This window comes from Macaca fascicularis, chromosome 6, assembly GCF_037993035.2.
Source record: "Macaca fascicularis isolate 582-1 chromosome 6, T2T-MFA8v1.1".
In the NCBI taxonomy this organism is placed as follows: Eukaryota; Metazoa; Chordata; class Mammalia; order Primates; family Cercopithecidae; genus Macaca; species Macaca fascicularis.
In genome coordinates, this window is record NC_088380.1 from 139596041 (window position 1) to 139613672 (window position 17632).

The window sequence follows — 17632 nt, forward strand, 5'->3', positions numbered from 1 at the left end:
TTTTTAAAAACTGAATTTGCCTGTGTGCTGTTTTTTAAAAATAGTTGTGGCCGGGCACGGTGGCTCACACCTGTAATCCCTGGGAGGCAGAGGCGGGTGGATCACGAGGTCAGGAGATTGAGACCATCCTGGCTAACACGGTGAAACCCCGTCTCTACTAAAAATACAAAACATTAGCTGGGTGTGGTGGCGGGCGCCTGTAGTCCCAACTGCTGGGGTGGCGGAGGCAGAATGGTGTGAACCCGGGAGGTGTAGCTTGCAGTGAGCTGAGATCGCACCACTGCCCTCCAGCCTGGGTAACAGAGCGAGACTCTGTCTCAGAAAAAATAAAAATAAAAATAGTTGTACTGTGGTGGGGCGTGGTGGCTCACTCCTGTAATCCCAGCACTTTGGGAGGCAGGTGGATCACTTGAGGTCAGGAGTTTGAGACCAGCCTAGCCAACATGGTGAAACTCTGTCTTTACTAAAAATACAGAAACTAGCTGGGTGTGATGGCGGGCGCCTGTAATCCCAGCTACTTGGGAGGCTGAGGCAGGAGAATCGCTTGAACTTGGGAGACAGAGGTTGCAGTGAGCTGAGATCGTGCCATTGTACTCTAGTTTGGGCAACAAAGTGAGACGCTGTCTTCAAAAAAAAAAAAACCCCAAAAAGTTCTACTGTATCTACATCATCAGAATACATAGCTCTTATATGTTCTACATTATAATCTTCATTTAGTGTGATTGTTGTTGCTTTTTTGAGACAGGATCTTACTCTGTCACCTAGGCTGGAGTGTAGTGGTGTGATCTTGGCTCACTGCACCCTCTGTTTCCTGGGCTCAAATGATCCTCGTGCCTCAGCCTCCTGTGTAGCTGGGACTACAGGCACATGCCACCACGCCTGGCTAATTTTTGTATTTTTGTAGAGACAGGGTTTCACCATGTCGCCCAGGCTGGTCTTGAACTCCTGGACTCAAGTGATCTGCCTGCCTCAGCCTCCCAAAGTGCTGGGGTTACAGGTGTGAGATAACCGTGCCTTTTAGTCTTTAACATTCACCTTTGTTTAAATTGATGAAACTGGATTTTTTGACAGCATATTTCTTTTAATTAATGGTTTCTTCACTTAAAAAAAACTTGAGGTGAAATTCACGTACCATAAAATTAAGCATTTTAAAGTAAACAATTCACTGGAATTTAGTACATTTCCAGGGTTGTGCAATGGCCACCTCTGTGTAATGGAAAAACATTTTCGTCACCCCAGAATAAAACTTCATACCCAGTAGGTGATTATTTCTTGTTTTCCCTTACCTCTGGTCCCTGGTGATCAACAGCCTGTTTTCTGTTTCTGTGGATTTATATATTCTGTATTTTTCATATAAGCGGAGTCATGTAATATGTGTCTGACTTCTTTTGTTCTTACTTCTCAGTGTAATGTTTTTGAGGTTCATCCACATTCTGTATCAGTACTTAATTTTTTTTTTTTTTTGGGCAGATGTTATTTTCTTGTGTGGATAATACCGCAGTTTATTCATCCATTCGTTTGCTGATGAACATTTGGGTTTCTACTTTTTAGCTATTGTGAATAGTGCTGTGGACATTTTTGAACAAGTACGTGTTTTCGGGTCTTTTGCATATATACCTAGGAGTGGAATTGCTGGCTTATACAGCAGTTCTATGTTTAACTTTTTGAGGAATCTCCAAACTGTATTTCTCAGTGATTACCCCACCAGCGCTGTACTGGGTTTCAGTTTCTCCACATCTTTGTCAGCACTTATTTTCAATTTTTTGGATTATTTTAGTAGATTACTAGTAGCTTTGTGTTAATTCATTGTTTTGATGTTGGAAGTGCATTCTCCTGCAGATTCCTAAGGGATAGCACATGTGAATAGCGTTCCTTAAGTTCTTGCATGTTGATGACAATTTGCCATGTTTATACTTAAAAGTCACTGTAGTTGGATAGAACCTTCTTAGCTTTTCTTATCTTGTTGAGTGTGTTAAATGCAGAAACAATCTATTTTTTTTTTTCTTTTTTTTGAGACAGAGTCTTGCACTGTCACCCAGGCTGGAGTGCAGTGGCACGATCTCGGCTCACTGCAAGCTCTGCCTCCCGGGTTCACGCCGTTCTCCTGCCTCAGCTTCCCGAGTAGCTGGGACTACAGGCGCCTGCCACCATGCCTGGCTAATTTTTTGTATTTTTAGTGAGACGGGGTTTCACCGTGTTAGCCAGGATGGTCTCGATCTCCTGACCTTGTGATCCGCCCGCCTCGGCCTCCCAAAGTGTTGGAATTACAGGTGTGAGCCACCGCGTTCAGCCAGTAACAATCTATTTTCTTTTGGTGTATAACATTGCTGTCAAAGTGTGACAGCATAGTTTTTAGATATTTGTCACTTGTTCTTTTTGCTTAGATGCCCAAATGTTTTTGATTTTTTTTTTTTTTCTTGAAAGTCCATTTGGGTGTGGTGGCGCACACCTGTAATCCTAGCACTTTGGGACGTTGAGGCAGGCGGATGGCTTGAGCTCAGGAGTTCGAGGCCAGCTTGGGCAACATGGCAAAACCTCATCTCTACTAAAAATACAAAAAAATAGCCTGATGTGGTGGCATTCGCTTGTAGTCCTGGCTACTTGGGAGGCGGAGGTGGGAGGATAACCTGAGCTCAGTAAGTCGAGGCTGCAGTGAACCATGATCATACCACATTGCACTCCAGCCAGGATAATGAGAGTGAGACCCTGTCTCAAAAAGAAAAAAAAAGAAAGCTCAATAATTTTACTACAGTATGTTTTGATGTTGATTATTTTGCATCAGTTTTTTTTCCAGGTACATAGTGTGCCTTTTTGTTATATAGTTTGACATTACAAATCTAAGTTTAATTAAATTTTCTTAAGTTTTCTTGAATTATATTATCTGTTGTAGTGTTGCGGTTTTCTTTTTTGGGAATTCCTACATAATTATGTTGGATCTTCCTTGCCTGTCTTATTAGGTTTTTCTGATTCTGATTTGTTCTTTCATTTCCTGTATCACTTTTATTGAGATATAATTCATATTCCATAAAACCTTACTATTTTAAAGTGTACAATTCCAAGGTTGTGCAACTGTGACCACTGTTTAATTCTAGAATGTTTTTATCACCCCAAAAAGAAACCTTGTACCTATTAGCATTTACTCTCCATTTCCCTCCGTACCCTAGGCAATTACCAGTATGTTTCCTGTCTCTCTAGATTTGCCTGTTCTTTTTTTTTTTTTGGAGACAGAGTCTCAGTAGGTCACCCAGGCTGGAGTGTAGTGGTATGATCTCGGCTTGCTTCATCCTCTGCCTCCTGGGTTCAAATGATTCTTATGCTTCAGCCTCCTGAGTAGCTGGAATTACAAGTGTTCGCCACCACACACAGCTAATTTTTGTATTTTTAGTAGAGATGGGGTTTCGTCATGTTGGCCAGGCTGGTCTCGAACTCCTGACCTCAAGTCATCTACCCGCCTCTGCCTCTCAAAGTGCAGGGTTTATAAGTGTGAGTTCCTCTTTTGTTTTTGTGAAATGTTTTAAAAATGTGGCTTAACTTTCTGATATGTTTTCCCTCCCTCTTATCTTCTTGTATGTTTACTGTGTTGTCCTGCTTAGTTTGGATTTTTTAATCAGTAGTTTTTCTTCAGTGTCGTTCTTTTTTCTTTGAAGGTAACTTTAGGTTGGGCTCAGTTTGCTGTGGTCCCTGAATACCTCGTTTTAGGGCCTTTTATACTTGTTTTGAAACATGCCAACCCCTGCTGATTTCAGCTTCTGTTTTCAGTTTGGCCCTCTGAGTTAGGTTATTCTGGAGTTTTCAGGCCAATTATATACCCTTTTGTTTCCTTCTGTTTATTTTACACAGAGCTGGTACTAAGCAGGAATTGTAACTGTGGGTGGTTTGTCTCTGCCTATATGTATTTTGAGGTTTGTGGGCATATGTCGTTACCTAATTTTGTTGTAGGATTGTTTAATCCCAGGAGATGGAGGCTGTAGTGAGCCATGATTATGCCACTGCACTCCAACCTGGGCGACAGAGGGAAACCGTCTCAAAAACAAAACCAAAAAAATCCGCATCAAATTATCACATTATTCAGCAATTGTATTTCTAGATACATATTCAAGAGAAATGGAAACACATGTCCACAGAAAAACTCATATGTGAATGTTCATCGCACTACTCATAATAGCCAAAAAGTGGAAACAACCCAAATGTTCATCAACTGATGAAGTGGGTAAAGAAAACATGCTCTGTCCATACAATGGGATGTTTTTGGCAATTGAAAAAAATGTAATACAAATACATACTAAAACATGGATGAACATTGAAAAGTTCGTGCTAATGAAAGAAGTCACAAAAGGCCACATTTTGTATGATTCCATTTATATGAAATGCCCAGAATTGGCAAATCTATAGACAGAAAGTAGATTTAGTGGTTACCTAGGGCTATGGGAGTTGAGGAAAGTAACAGTTAAGGGGGATGAAAATGTTCTTTTTTAGACTGAAAATGTTTCAAAATTGATTGTGGCAATGCTTGCACAACTTTGTATATATGAAGTCACTGAATTGTATACTTTAAGAATATTTTTGTACCAAAACCTCATGCCCAAAAGTCAATAATTACATCTTTATTTTTATCTTTTTTATTTTATTTATTTCTTTTTGAGGCAAGTTCTCACTTTGTCATGCAATGTGGAGTGCAGTGGTACCATCTTAGCTCACTGCAGCCTCAATCTCTCAGGTTCTAGAGATCCTCCCACCTCAGCCCCCCAAGTAGATGGGAGTATAGGTGTTCACCGACATGCCTGGCTAATTTTTGTGTTTTTTGTAGAGGCAGGATTTTGCCATATTGCTCAGGCTGGTCTCAAATTCCTGAGCGTAGCCACCCTTCACCTGATTACAGGTGTGAGCCACCTCACCCAGACGGGAATTACATACTTTAAATGGGTAATTCTATAGCATGTAAATTGTATTGCAATTAAACTTTTTAAAAAGAAACTATCAAAAAACCTCTACCGTCCAGGCGTGGTGGCTCACGCCTGTAATCCCAGCACTTTGGTATACCGAGGTGGGTGGATCACCTGAGGTCAGGAGTTTGAGACCAGCCTGGCCAACATGGTGAAACCCCATCTCTACTAAAAATACAAAAATTAGCTGGGTGTGGTGGTGGGCACCTGTAATCCCAGCTACTCGGGAGGCTGAGGCAGGAGAATTGCTTGAACCCAGGAGGCGGAGGCTGCAATGAACCGAGATAGTGCCTCTCTGCTCCAGCCTGGGTGACAGAGCAAGACTCTGTCTCAAAAAAATACCAAAAAAAAAAAAAAAAAAAAAAAAACAACCAAAACCAAAAAACCCCCCAAAACACAAAAATTATCCGAGCTTGGTGGTGTGCACCTGTAGTCCCAGCTACTCGGGAACCTGAGGCGGGAGAATCGCTTGAACCTGGGAGGCGGAGGTAGCAGTGAGCTGAGGTTGTGCCACTGCACTCCAGCCTGGGTGACAGAGTGAGACTCCGTCTCAAAAAAACAAAACGAAACAAATACAACAACAAAAACCTCTACTGCTGTTGCTATCTTCTTACAGTCTTTTCCTTTGCTTTTCACAATTTTGATTTCAGATGTTTTCAGACATGAAACAAAGTTGGAAGAATTTTACAGTGAATGTCCTTATGTCACCACTTAGGTTCTACTGCTAACATTTACTGTACTTGTTTTATTACATATTTGTTCATGTATCCTATAAAGCCATCAATTTTTAATTATTATTATTATTTTTGGAGATGGAGTTTTGTTGTTGTTGCCCAGGCTGGAGTGCAATGGTACGGTTTCAGCTCACTGCAACCTCCGCCTCCCGGGTTCAAGCGATTCTCCTGCCTCAGCTTCCCAAGTAGCTGGGATTACAGGCATGCACCACCACGCCCAGCTAATTTTGCATTTTTTGTAGAGATGGGGTTTCTCCATGTTGGTCAGGCTGGTCTCGAACTCCCAGCATCAGGTGATCCGCCCACCTCAGCCTCCCGAAGTGCTGGGATTACAGGTGTGAGCCACTGCGTGGCCTGGCCTCAATTTTGTTTTTAACATATCTCAAAGTAAATTGCATCTGTGTACTTCTTCCAGAAACTTAAATTGCGGACATTATAAATGTAGACTTCTCCTCAAATACTAAAGTTTGCATATTGTCCAGAATTCGTTGTTTTTGGATATATTTTTATATAATGACACACTCAAGTTTTAAGTGCTTATATACTGAGTTTCAACATACACATATCTTTGTAACTAATGCCTTTATTATGAAATAGACCATTATGTTGGAATGTTTCCTCAGGCTTCTGTAACCACTGATGTGCTTTTTGTATTTTTCAGTCTGTAGATTAAGTTTGCCAATTCTGTAACTTCTTGTAAGTGGCATCATGTAGTATGTAGTTTTTTGTGTGAGGCATTTTTTTAGTCAGCATAAAATTGAGATTCATTTGTTTGTTCCACGTGCCATTTGTTCTTCTGTATTGCTAACTACTATGCCATTGTAGCTTTGTGGTTATTGATGGACAGTGACTCTTCAGCTTTTTTTTCTATTAGAAGTAAAACAGTTTAAACTTCTAACATGTAAGAGCTCTGGTTGCTACACATCTCACCAATATTGATGTTAGCAGTCCTTAAGTTTTGCATGCTCTGGTGGGTGTATTCTATACTTTACTATTCTTTTTTTTTTTTGAGATGGAGTTTCACTCTTTTTGCCAAGACTGGAGTGCAATGTCGTGATCTTGGCTCACTGCAACCTCTGCCTTCCAGGTTCAAGCGATTCTCCTGCCTCAGTCTCCCAAGTACCTGGGATTACAGGCATGCGCCACCATGCCCGGCTAATTTTGTATTTTTAGTGGAGACGGGGTTTCTCCATGTTGGTCAGGCTGGTCTCAAACTCCCGACCTGAGGTGATCTGCCTGCCTTGGCCTCCCAAAGGGCTGAGATTACAGGCGTGAGCCACCGCGCCCAGCCTACTATTTTTTGTTGAGATGTAATTTAATAAAGTCACCTCCTTTTCCCCTTTTTTTGGAGAAAGGATCCTTGTTGCCCAGGCTGGAGTGCCATGGCTTGATCATGGCTCACCGTAGCGCCATGGCTTGATCATGGCTCACTGTAGCCTCGTCCGGGTGATCCTCCTGCCTCAGCTTCTTGGATAGCTGACACTACAGGTGTGCGCCACCATGCCCGGCTAATTTCTTGTATGTTTTATAGAGATGGTGTTTTGCTGTGTTGTCCAGGCTGGTCTTGTACTCCTGGTTGAGCTCAAGCCTTAGCTTCCTGATGTGTTGGGACTACAGGCGTGAGCCACTGCACCCAACTAGAAGTCACCTTTTTAACATGTGTAATTCAGTGATTTAAAAAAAAAGAATTTTTTTTTTTTGTGTGTGTGTTTTCATAGAGCTCAGCGGCCATCATCACAACTAAATTTTAGAACATTTTCATTACATCTTAAACCCTAAATGAGTGAGCAATCAGGCTGTGAAAAGACATGGAGGAACCTTAAATGCATATTGCCAAGTAAAAGAAGCCAATTTGAAAAATCTGCATATACTGTTGGATTCCAACTATATGACATTTTGGAAAAGGCAAAACTATGCAGACGACCGGGTGCGATGGCTCATGCCCGTAATCCCAGCACTTTGGGAGGCCGAGGCGGGTGAATCACTTGAGGTCAGGGGTTCAAGACCACCCTCACCAATATGGTGAAATCCCATTTCTACTAAAAAAAAAAAAAAAAAAAAAAAATTAGCTGGGTGTGGTGGTGCATGCCTGAAATCCCAGCTACTGAGGGGGCTGAGGCAGGAGAATTGCTTGAACCCGAGAGGTGGAGGTTGCAGTGAGCTGGGATTGCACCACTGCACTCCATCCTGGGCAACAAGATTGAAACTCCATCTGAAAAAAACCCCAACCCCCACTCAAAAAAAAAAAAAAAAAAAAAAAAAAGACTAGGCAGACAATAAAACAGTTAGTTACCTGGAGTTTGGAGCAGGGAGGGATGAATAGTTGGAGCACAGGGGAGTTTTAGGGCAGTGAAATTGTTCTGTATGTTACTGAAGTGGTGAATACTTACACATTGTTAAAACTCACAAAACACTAATAGAAACTATCATATTTATCACCATTGACTCATTAATTGTAACAAATGTATCTTACTAATGCAAGATGTTAATAGAGGAACTGGGCTGGGGCTGAGGAGGAGATATATGGAGATTCTTGTCATGTTCGTTTCTCTGTAAACCTAAAACACCTAAAAATGTATATTAATATAAAAGAAAGAGACATGGTTGTACATGCCTGTAGACCCAGCTACTTGGGAGGCTAAGGTGGGAAAATCACCTGAGCCTGGGAGCTCACTGAGGTTGCAGTGAGAGTGAGCCAAGATCGTGCCACTGCACTCCAGTCTGGGCAATAGAGTGAGACCCTGTCTCAAAAAAAAAAAAAAAAGAAAAGTAAAACCCTGTACTCATTAGCTGTCCTTCCCATCTCTTCTTCTTCCCTTTAGTCATTGGTAGCCACTCGTCTCCTTTCTCTGGATATACCTATTCTGAATATTTCACATAAATTTGTGTTCTTGTTTGACTTCTTTAACCCAGCATAGTGTTTTCATGTGTTGTAATATGTATCAGTTCCTCTTATTGTATTCATTCATTTGTATTGCTTCATATAGTTGATAGGCATCTGGGTTGTTTCGGCTGCTTGTGAACATTGATACACCAGTTTGGTGTGTGAACATGTGTTTTCTGTTCTTTTGGCTGTATACCTAGAATGGAATTGCTGAATCGTATGCTAACTCTCTAACATCTTGAGGAACTGCCAAACACTTTTCCCAAGTGGCTGCACCATTTTCATTTTCTATTACCTGGGAATGTATGAGGGATCCAGTGTCTCCACATTTTGCCAGCACTTGTTAACTGTTTTTTGTTATAGCCATCTATTCCACATACAAGTGGAATGTGATTTAATATACTGTGTTTTTTTTTTTTTGTTTTTATGTTTTTTAATAGAGGCAAATTTCTGGAGATGTGCAATGATCTCTTAGCTAGAGTGGAGCCACCACTTCGTAGTGTTTTGGAACAAACCAGTAAGTATTTTTGTGATTGAATTTGTTTGCGTATCTCAGACTTTTTGGAAATTGTTATTTATTATCTTAGCTTTGCAAGCAGCGATACAAATTTTTATTGTGTGAACTAATTCAATAGTATATATTAAGCTTTAAAAAAATCTGTATCTTCCCCCTGCCCAAAGTAATCTTTTGAAACGTCTAGGGAAATCTAATAGAAGTTTCTCCAAGACACTGAATTCAGACTGAAAGTTAGATATAAGCCTCACAATTATTTAATGGTGGTAAAAATTGTCTTTTGCGATGCTGATACGGTAGTCTTGTAAGCTTTTCTGTCAGTGAATTCTTCCCTAGCTGGATGAGAGCTGCAGCAAAGGGATAACCACATACTTACTTAATGCTTTAATCTTGTCTCAGGGTAAAAGGTGACTGATTTAGGAGTATATACTAATTTTCCTAAAATCTTTGACAAACCATTTACCTGCACTTCACTGTTGCGTTGATTGCTATTTCAGAGTGTTGAGATATACTGTCAGCTTGGCGCAGGCCTTCCTTTTTAATTAGTGATGATGGCAGATAGGCTTATTTCCACATTGGGAAAAGCCATTTCTTTAAATAGCCCTTCTCAAGAAATTATCAATGGTTGTTAGATAAAATGTGACAAGGAAATCAGGTGTTATTAAGAAATATTTTATGAGCAACAGCAGATCATTGATACACATCTTCTTTCTTTCTGATACGAAGAAACTCTACCCGTATTTTATTTTTTATTTTATTTTATTTTTATTTTTTGAGATGAGAGTCTTGCTCTGTCATCCAGGCTGGAGTCAGTGGTGCAATCTCAGCTCACTGCAACCTCTGCCTCCTGGGTTAAGGCAATTTTCCTGCCCTCAGCCTGCTGAGTAGCTGGGATTACAGGCGTGCACCACCACGTCTGGCTTATTTTTGTATTTTTAGTGGAGATGGGGTTTTACCACGTTGGCCAGGCTGGTTTTGAACTCCTGACCTCAGGTGATCTGCCCGCTTCGGCCTCCTAAAGTACTGGGATTACAAGCATGAGCCACCATGCCTGGCCTCTATCTGTGTTTTAATGTGGACTATGTTTATGTGTTGGATTAGAACACTGGAGTAGCTGGATGTGATTCTCCTTTTTTTTTCCTTTAATGTCAGGTCAGAGTAACTCAGTGCTTTGAGGCCCTCTTATTTTCCTGACGGCTAACATATTTGTTTGGTCTGTTGATGTTTTAACACTTCTTTGTGTGATATTGTGTGAGAAATTCAGTACCTGTACACTGCATTACATTTGAGTATTCCTGGCCCTCACTTCCTAAATCCCACTAGCTACCCTTCCCCCATTATTTTAAGAATTAAAACACCTACTTGTTTCCAGATGCCACATGCCTCTGTGAGTGTGGGCATGAGTATATGTGTGTTGTGGAGGTGGGTGAGGGAGTGGAGGAGTTTTGTTACACATCTGAGTTGTTTCATCGTGGTAAGATGTTACTGTTCTTTCGTTTAATTAAAAAAATCTGTCTAATTCTTTAAAAATAGAGTTAAAGAAAGAAGATATTTATGCAGTGGAGATAGTTGGTGGTGCTACACGAATCCCTGCGGTAAAAGAGAAGATCAGCAAATTTTTTGGTAAAGAACTTAGTACAACATTAAATGCTGATGAAGCTGTCACTCGAGGCTGTGCATTGCAGGTGAATATTCTTTCTTTTATAGGTAACCGTTTATAAATCATGGTAACAAGATGGCAGTGGTTTATGTATCTAATAACCTGGGGTTAGCTCAGGGTGATTTCAAGGTGTTGAGATTCCAAAACCTTTGTTTTAAAATAGAGGTGATGTTCCTAAAAGTAATTGTACTCTATAGCACATAAGATGAATTAATTGACTAGAAACATAGGTAACTCTGAGCCTGAAGTATGACTAGAATTTGGCCTGTTACCTATGTCTGTATGAAATAGTGTACATCAATTAAATAAGGGTTGGGGTTAATAGAAAAATAAGGAATAGTAAGGAATAGCTAGATTATATAGGGGATTGACATGATAGAAGTTTGTGAAACTGTTCAGACACCATTAAATTACTAATGTAAATATTTTAAAAAGACCATTGATTTCTGAAGTCATTTGTAGGTTTAGTGATATTATTCAGTTTATAATGTCTATACTTGTTAAATGGAATTTTTGAAAATTATTCTAGTGCGCCATCTTATCGCCTGCCTTCAAAGTCAGAGAATTTTCTATCACTGATGTAGTACCATATCCAATATCTCTGAGATGGAATTCTCCAGCTGAAGAAGGGTCAAGGTATCATGTTTATTAATCATTTATATACCTAAAGTTGACTATTAGATCTGAGTAATATGTTGCTCTTCATTTCAGTTTACATAAATCCGTAACATTTTATCATAGTGCATGAAGGAAAGTGATCATTTATTTTAGTCAGAGTAAATTTGTGTCCTTATTTAGTTTATCACACTTGATTCTGCTGAAATCCTTGGTGCCTTTTATGTGCAGATTGACGTATTTCCTTTTTTTACTGACTTTATATATAAAGATTCTTGGGAACTCTTATAATCTGGAAATAATGCCATTTGAAAAGAGAGAGAAACTAACACTATACAATAATTACAAACCTAGAACACATGGGTAAAAGTGTTAGGAATATCCTGAATTTGTTTTTTGTCTTTTTCCTCCATTCAGTGACTGTGAAGTCTTTTCCAAAAATCATGCTGCTCCTTTCTCTAAAGTCCTTACATTTTATAGAAAGGAACCTTTCACTCTTGAGGCCTACTACAGCTCTCCTCAGGATTTGCCTTATCCAGATCCTGCTATAGGTAAGCGTTGGGAATTTAAAGGAAAAAAAGGCACAGTGGCTCACAGCTGTAATCCCAACACTTTGGAAGGCTAAGGTGGGAGGATCACTTGAGCCGAGGAGTTCGAGATCACGTAGTGGGCAATGTAGTGGGACCCTGTCTTCATTTAAAAAAAAAAAAAGAGCTTATCTACTTGGAGAGTTGGCGTAGTAGAAAGAACAAGTACGGTATTCTGAAATTTAGAGGCTTTAGATTACAAAAGAAAACCTCTTCCAGTCTCGTTAACAGGTTTAGAACCAGCCAAATGGCTATTATTTAATTGGATCTCCCATCGTATTGGCAGTTTTTCTTGGTTAACGCACATTGTAGTTACAACTTGTGTATAAGGTGGGGCTGTATACTGTAAGGAATTAACGAAATTCAATTTGGACCCTAACATACAGTTATAAGATGTATACAGAAAATCGCCAGGCGTGGTGGCTCATGCCTATAATCCCAGTGCTTTGGGAGGCCTAGGTTGGCAGATCACAAGGTCAGAAGATCGAGAGCATCCTGGCTAACACGGTGAAACCCGGTGTCTACTAAAAAAATACAAAAAAAAATTAGCCAGGCATGCCGGTGGGTGCCTGTAGTCCCAGCTACTTGGGAGTCTGAGGCAGGAGAATGGTGTGAACCCAGGAGGCAGAGCTTGCAGTGAGCCGAGATCATGCCACTGCACACTACCCTGGGCGACAGAGCGAGACTCCGTCTCAAAAAAAAAAAAAAAAAAAGATGTATACAGAAAATTATTAGGAGATGGTGATACAATATCAAAGCATCCTAGGTTTCAGAACCGTGTTATCTAGAGTATTTATAGACTCTGAGAAACTCTGGAAATAATACTAGTTGAGAAGAGAGAGAGAAACTAGTTATACTATAAAGACCTAGAATATATGGGTAAAGAATTAGGAGTATCTGGCATTTAGAAGCTGTGGAAAGTTAACCTATTCTGTTTTCCCCATCTGTAAATCTGTAAAACCAGGAATAACAGTGATAATTCATACTTTTCAGAGTTCTGGGAATGAAGAAAATGTAAATAAAACGCTTGTACAGTAACTGGATCTAGAAATGGCAATTTACTGAGAAATGACAAGCAGTGTGGAATCATTTTTTTTTTCTGTTTTGTTTTTTCAGTAGAGAATGTGACAAATATGTTTTAGGAATTAATCTGAAAGTACCATTTAAAGATAAATAGAAAGAAATTGGAAGAAAGGAAAGAATTGGGAGATATTTGAGTTCTTAATTGGGGCAGGATAATAAGAGACTGAAAGAAGAAAGAAATCTGATGATTTAATAAGATTCTAAGAGGACCCATTTTGCTTATTTTAAGCATCATGTTACTGAGCTATCATTGAAAAGTAGACATAATGTAACAGTGTAGGCATATATTCATGCTTGAATTCATCCTCTTAGGTTATGTGTTCTTTTGTCTCTCGTATGTCCCTAGCTCAGTTTTCAGTTCAGAAAGTCACTCCTCAGTCTGATGGCTCCAGTTCAAAAGTGAAAGTCAAAGTTCGAGTAAATGTCCATGGCATTTTCAGTGTGTCCAGTGCATCCTTAGTGGAGGTTCACAAATCTGAGGAAAATGAGGAGCCAATGGAAACAGATCAGAATGCAAAGGAAGAAGAGGTAATCTAGACATTGTATACCATTTGTGATGGCCCAGAGGTGACTTGGCTAGAAATTATAGCAAGTAGACTTGGTAGCAAGGGAGGAGCGTTGTGACAGAGCTGCTGAGTGAGAGTGGATTTATATGTTTGCCCTTTCCCCAATATAAGTGAACCAGCAGTAGATTTTTATGCAGAATTTGTATAGAAATGGAACACAGTTGATTTCTCCTTTCAGATCTTATACTTCTCAACTTGAGTTATTCTTGATTCTGGTTATTGAATGCTCTGAGTCTCAGTTAATTATTTTCAAAAGTAGAATAGATTGTACACTCATTTGTTGGAGTTATGCACTGGGTGTTGTCTTTATTGTGCATCAGAATCAAAGCTTTATAAAACTACAGATTCCCTATGATTCTAGCACTTTGGGAGCCTGAGGCAGGAAGACTGCTTGAGCCCAGAAGTTTGAGGCCAGCCTGGGCAACAAAGTGAGACTCTCATCTCTACTAAAAGTAAAATTTAACCAGGTGTGCTGGCACACACGTGTGGTCCCACCTACATGGGAGGCTGAGGCAGGAGGATTGTGTGAGCCTAGGAGGTCGAGGCTGCAGTGAGTCCTGTTTACACCACTGCACTCCAGCCTGGGTGACAGAGTGTGACCCTGCCTCTGGGAAAACAAAGCTACAAATGCTGGGGTTTCATTCCCACAGATTTTACTGGAGTTGGTCTGGGCTGAGACCCAGGTAGCAGTAGTTTTAAAAGCCTCTCAGGTCATTCTAATATGTTGCAGGCATTGAGAAGCCACTGGTTCAGGCTCTCCACAAACCTCTTCTTTCATCATTGTTCTTAGGCTTTGTAATTTTAACGTGTTCACCTCCCTGAGCGCATGCAGTGGTCATACTTTTGAGGATGAAGAGAGGCTGACTTAGGAACTATTTGAAAAAGTTGGAACTTTTGAGAGAAAATACCTTTGAGGAAGCCTGGAGAAGCTTATGCTCTCTTCAGGTTATATTTTGTAGATTGTATTAAATGATGCCACATGGTGAACTGTGAGTACTTAATGATGTACAAAGCAGTTCCACAGTCATTCTTCTTTATGTAAGGGTAAGGCAGGGCAAGTGTTATCCTCATTGTACAGATGTATTAACTAAGATCCAGAGCGGAAAATTTCTGTGTTATAGGTAATGTGGCCTACCTGGAATTTAAGCATAGGCCTTCTGATTGCTGGTAATTCAGCAGAAATTTCATAACCATGTGACTTTGTCAATGTGTAATGAAGGTTGTTTAGTCTTCCTAATTGCAAGATTTAATTTGACCTGTTTTTCAGAAGATGCAAGTGGACCAGGAGGAACCACATGTTGAAGAACAACAGCAGCAGACACCAGCAGAAAATAAGGCAGAGTCTGAAGAAATGGAGGTATGAATTGTATGTTTTTGGTTTTTGTTTTTTTTTTTTTAAAGGCAGACTTTCACTCTGTTGCCCAGGCTGGAGTGCAGTGACATGATCTCGGCTCGCTGCAACCTCCACCTCCCGGGTTCAAGTAATTCTCCTACCTCAGCCTACTGAGTAGCTGGGATTACAGACGCACACCACCATGGCAGCTAATTTTTTTTTGTATTTTTTAGTAGAGATAGGGTTTTACTGTGTTGGCTAGGCAGGTCTTGAACTCCTGACCTCAGGTGATCCACCTGCCTTGTCCTCTCAAAGTGCTGGTATTACAGGTGTGAGCCACCACGCCCGGCTGAGTTGTGTTTTAGAGTATGCACTGCAGGCTTTTTAAAGTACATGGTTTTGACTGAGGGGCAGTGTCTTGAAAGATAGTTATACTTAGAAACTCAATTTATTTGAACAATTTTTTTAGCAAGATTTTGTAGTGATATTTGTAGTGTGCTATTTGCAAGATGGCCTTTAAACTCTCTCCTGGTTTATACATGGGAAGAAAGCACTCAGGAAGCCTAGTTTTACTAGGCTAGTGATTTATTTATGCTGGTTTCTGAATGGCTTATACTAAGTCATTCTACCCATAATTTAATTCATTACCGATAAACAATAATGAAACTGAAAATTTTTTCAAAATTATCAATAATCCATGCCTTTTAATATTTAATTTTTTTATTTTTTTGAGATGTACTCTAGCTGTGTTGCCCAGGCTAGAGTACAGTGGCGTAATCTCGGCTCACTACAGCCCCCGCCTCCCATGTTCAAGTGATTCTTACGTCTCAGCCTCCCGGGTAGCTGGGACTACAGGGGTCACCATCATGCCTGGATAATTTTTGTATTTTTAGTAGGGACAGCGTTTCTCCATGTTGGCCAGGCTGGTCTCGAACTCCTGACCTCAAGTGATCCTCCCGCTTCGGCACCCTGGGATTACAGGCACGAGCCACTGTGCCCAGCCAAAATAACATCTTTTAATAAAAAGGCATGGGGCCTGGTTAAGTGGCTCACACTTGTAATCCCAGCACTTTGAGAGGCCGAGGTGGGTGGATCACTTGGGGTCAGGAGTTTGAGACCAGCATGGCCAACACGGTGAAACCCCATCTCTACTAATAATACAAAATTTATCCGGGTGGGGTGGTACATGCCTGTAGCCCCAGCCACCCAGGAGGCTAAGGCATAAGAATTGCTTGAACCTGGAAGATGGAGGTTATGTGAGCTGAGATTGTGCCACTGTACTCCAGTCTGGGCGACAGAGCAAGACTGCATCTTAAGTTATTTTAAATCATGGAATAATGGATTTAAATGTATTTTGTGAATAATGTAAATAATGTATTTATTTCAAAAAGAGTAGTAACATTTTTGAATGAATCCTTTACAACCTATTATTTAGTTTTTAGTTGTCATGTTTAAATTTTATCATTGAAAATATCTTTTAAGTTATTTATAAAATTACAGTGTATAATCTTGCCATCTTAGGAGTTTCTAATTTTAAAAAGTTCTGATTTAAAAAAATTTCTAATTTAAATGTGGCATTTAAAAAAGTTGGACAGAACCTTAAAGTGGCTTAAGTCTGTTATATATTTTCATGTCAATTAACAAAATTTAATTGCTTTCCTTTAGCTGTGCAAGTAATATTAAAAAAGAAAATGGAAAGGAAATGGTGCTTACAGATTCTTTAGTTGGGTCAGGCCTTTTTCAAGATGGAAGACCCTTTATGTTGTTGGGTGGGATGGGGGCAGCAGTGGCAGAGACAAAGACTTGTTCTCCTATGTGTTTGTGGAAGGTGGGTGAAGAGAAGGGAGAAATGACAGCCCCTTCCCCAATGCCCTTGAGCTGTGGGGGGTTCTAGAGGTATTAGTTATCTAGGCTTCCTTGGATGGCTCAGAAACTAAAGTGCCTTTTGCATAGTATTGCTTCTAAAGGCAAATGAAATAGAAATGATAGATAAATTTCAGCAGCCGACTTAAGTTAGTTTGATAGGAGGTGGGAAATGACATTAAAATTTTGCTTTATCATAGAATAAATTGAATTCCAGATGAATTCTAAGGTTCAAAGTTGAAAAGGAAAAAGCTTGAAGTGAATATTTTTCTAATCTGTGGATGAGGAAGGGCTTTCAGAGTATGAAAGCAACATAAGTAATCTCAAAGGAAAAGATATGGATATATTTGACAGTCAAAACTTACATATAGACAAATAATACAGTTAGAAAAAACTTAGAAGAGTCGCTGTAGCTCACGCCTGTAATCCAGCACTTCGGGAGGCTGAGGCAGGTGGATCACTTAAGGTCAGGAGTTCGAGACCAGCCTAGCCAACATGGCGAAACCCCATCTCTACTAAAAATACAAAAATTAGCTGGGCGTAGTGGCGGGCGCCTGTAATCTCAGCTATTCAGGAGGCTGAGGCAGGAGAATCTCTCGAACCCGGGAGGCAGAGGTTGCAGTGAGCCGAGATCGTGCTGTTGCACTCCAGCCTGGACTACAGAGTGAGACTCCATCTCAAACAAACAAACTAGAAGAGTCAGTTGTTTGTGGGGAAAAAAAACACTGCAATCCTAAAAGAACAGTGGATAAAATATTACTAGGCAGTTTGAGGAAATAATTAAGTATGGCTTGTAAGTGTCTGAAAAAGGTTAAAAGAAAGTCATACTGAGTAACAGTGAGATGATGTT

The 17632-nt window shown here is 40.1% G+C and overlaps 1 protein-coding gene across 4 annotated transcripts in view; it reads left to right on the forward strand.

Annotated features, from left to right (window-relative positions):
* HSPA4 (heat shock protein family A (Hsp70) member 4) overlaps nucleotides 1-17632 on the forward strand; it is a 56835-nt gene that overhangs the window by 26727 nt on the left and 12476 nt on the right. For all 4 annotated transcript variants that reach the window (XM_045394229.3, XM_045394230.3, XM_015451881.3 and 1 more), the window contains exons 8-13: nucleotides 9002-9078; nucleotides 10609-10760; nucleotides 11265-11371; nucleotides 11768-11901; nucleotides 13367-13548; nucleotides 14854-14943. In XM_045394229.3, coding sequence (XP_045250164.1) covers nucleotides 9002-9078; nucleotides 10609-10760; nucleotides 11265-11371; nucleotides 11768-11901; nucleotides 13367-13548; nucleotides 14854-14943 — 742 coding nt within the window. The remainder of the gene's footprint in view (nucleotides 1-9001; nucleotides 9079-10608; nucleotides 10761-11264; nucleotides 11372-11767; nucleotides 11902-13366; nucleotides 13549-14853; nucleotides 14944-17632) is intronic.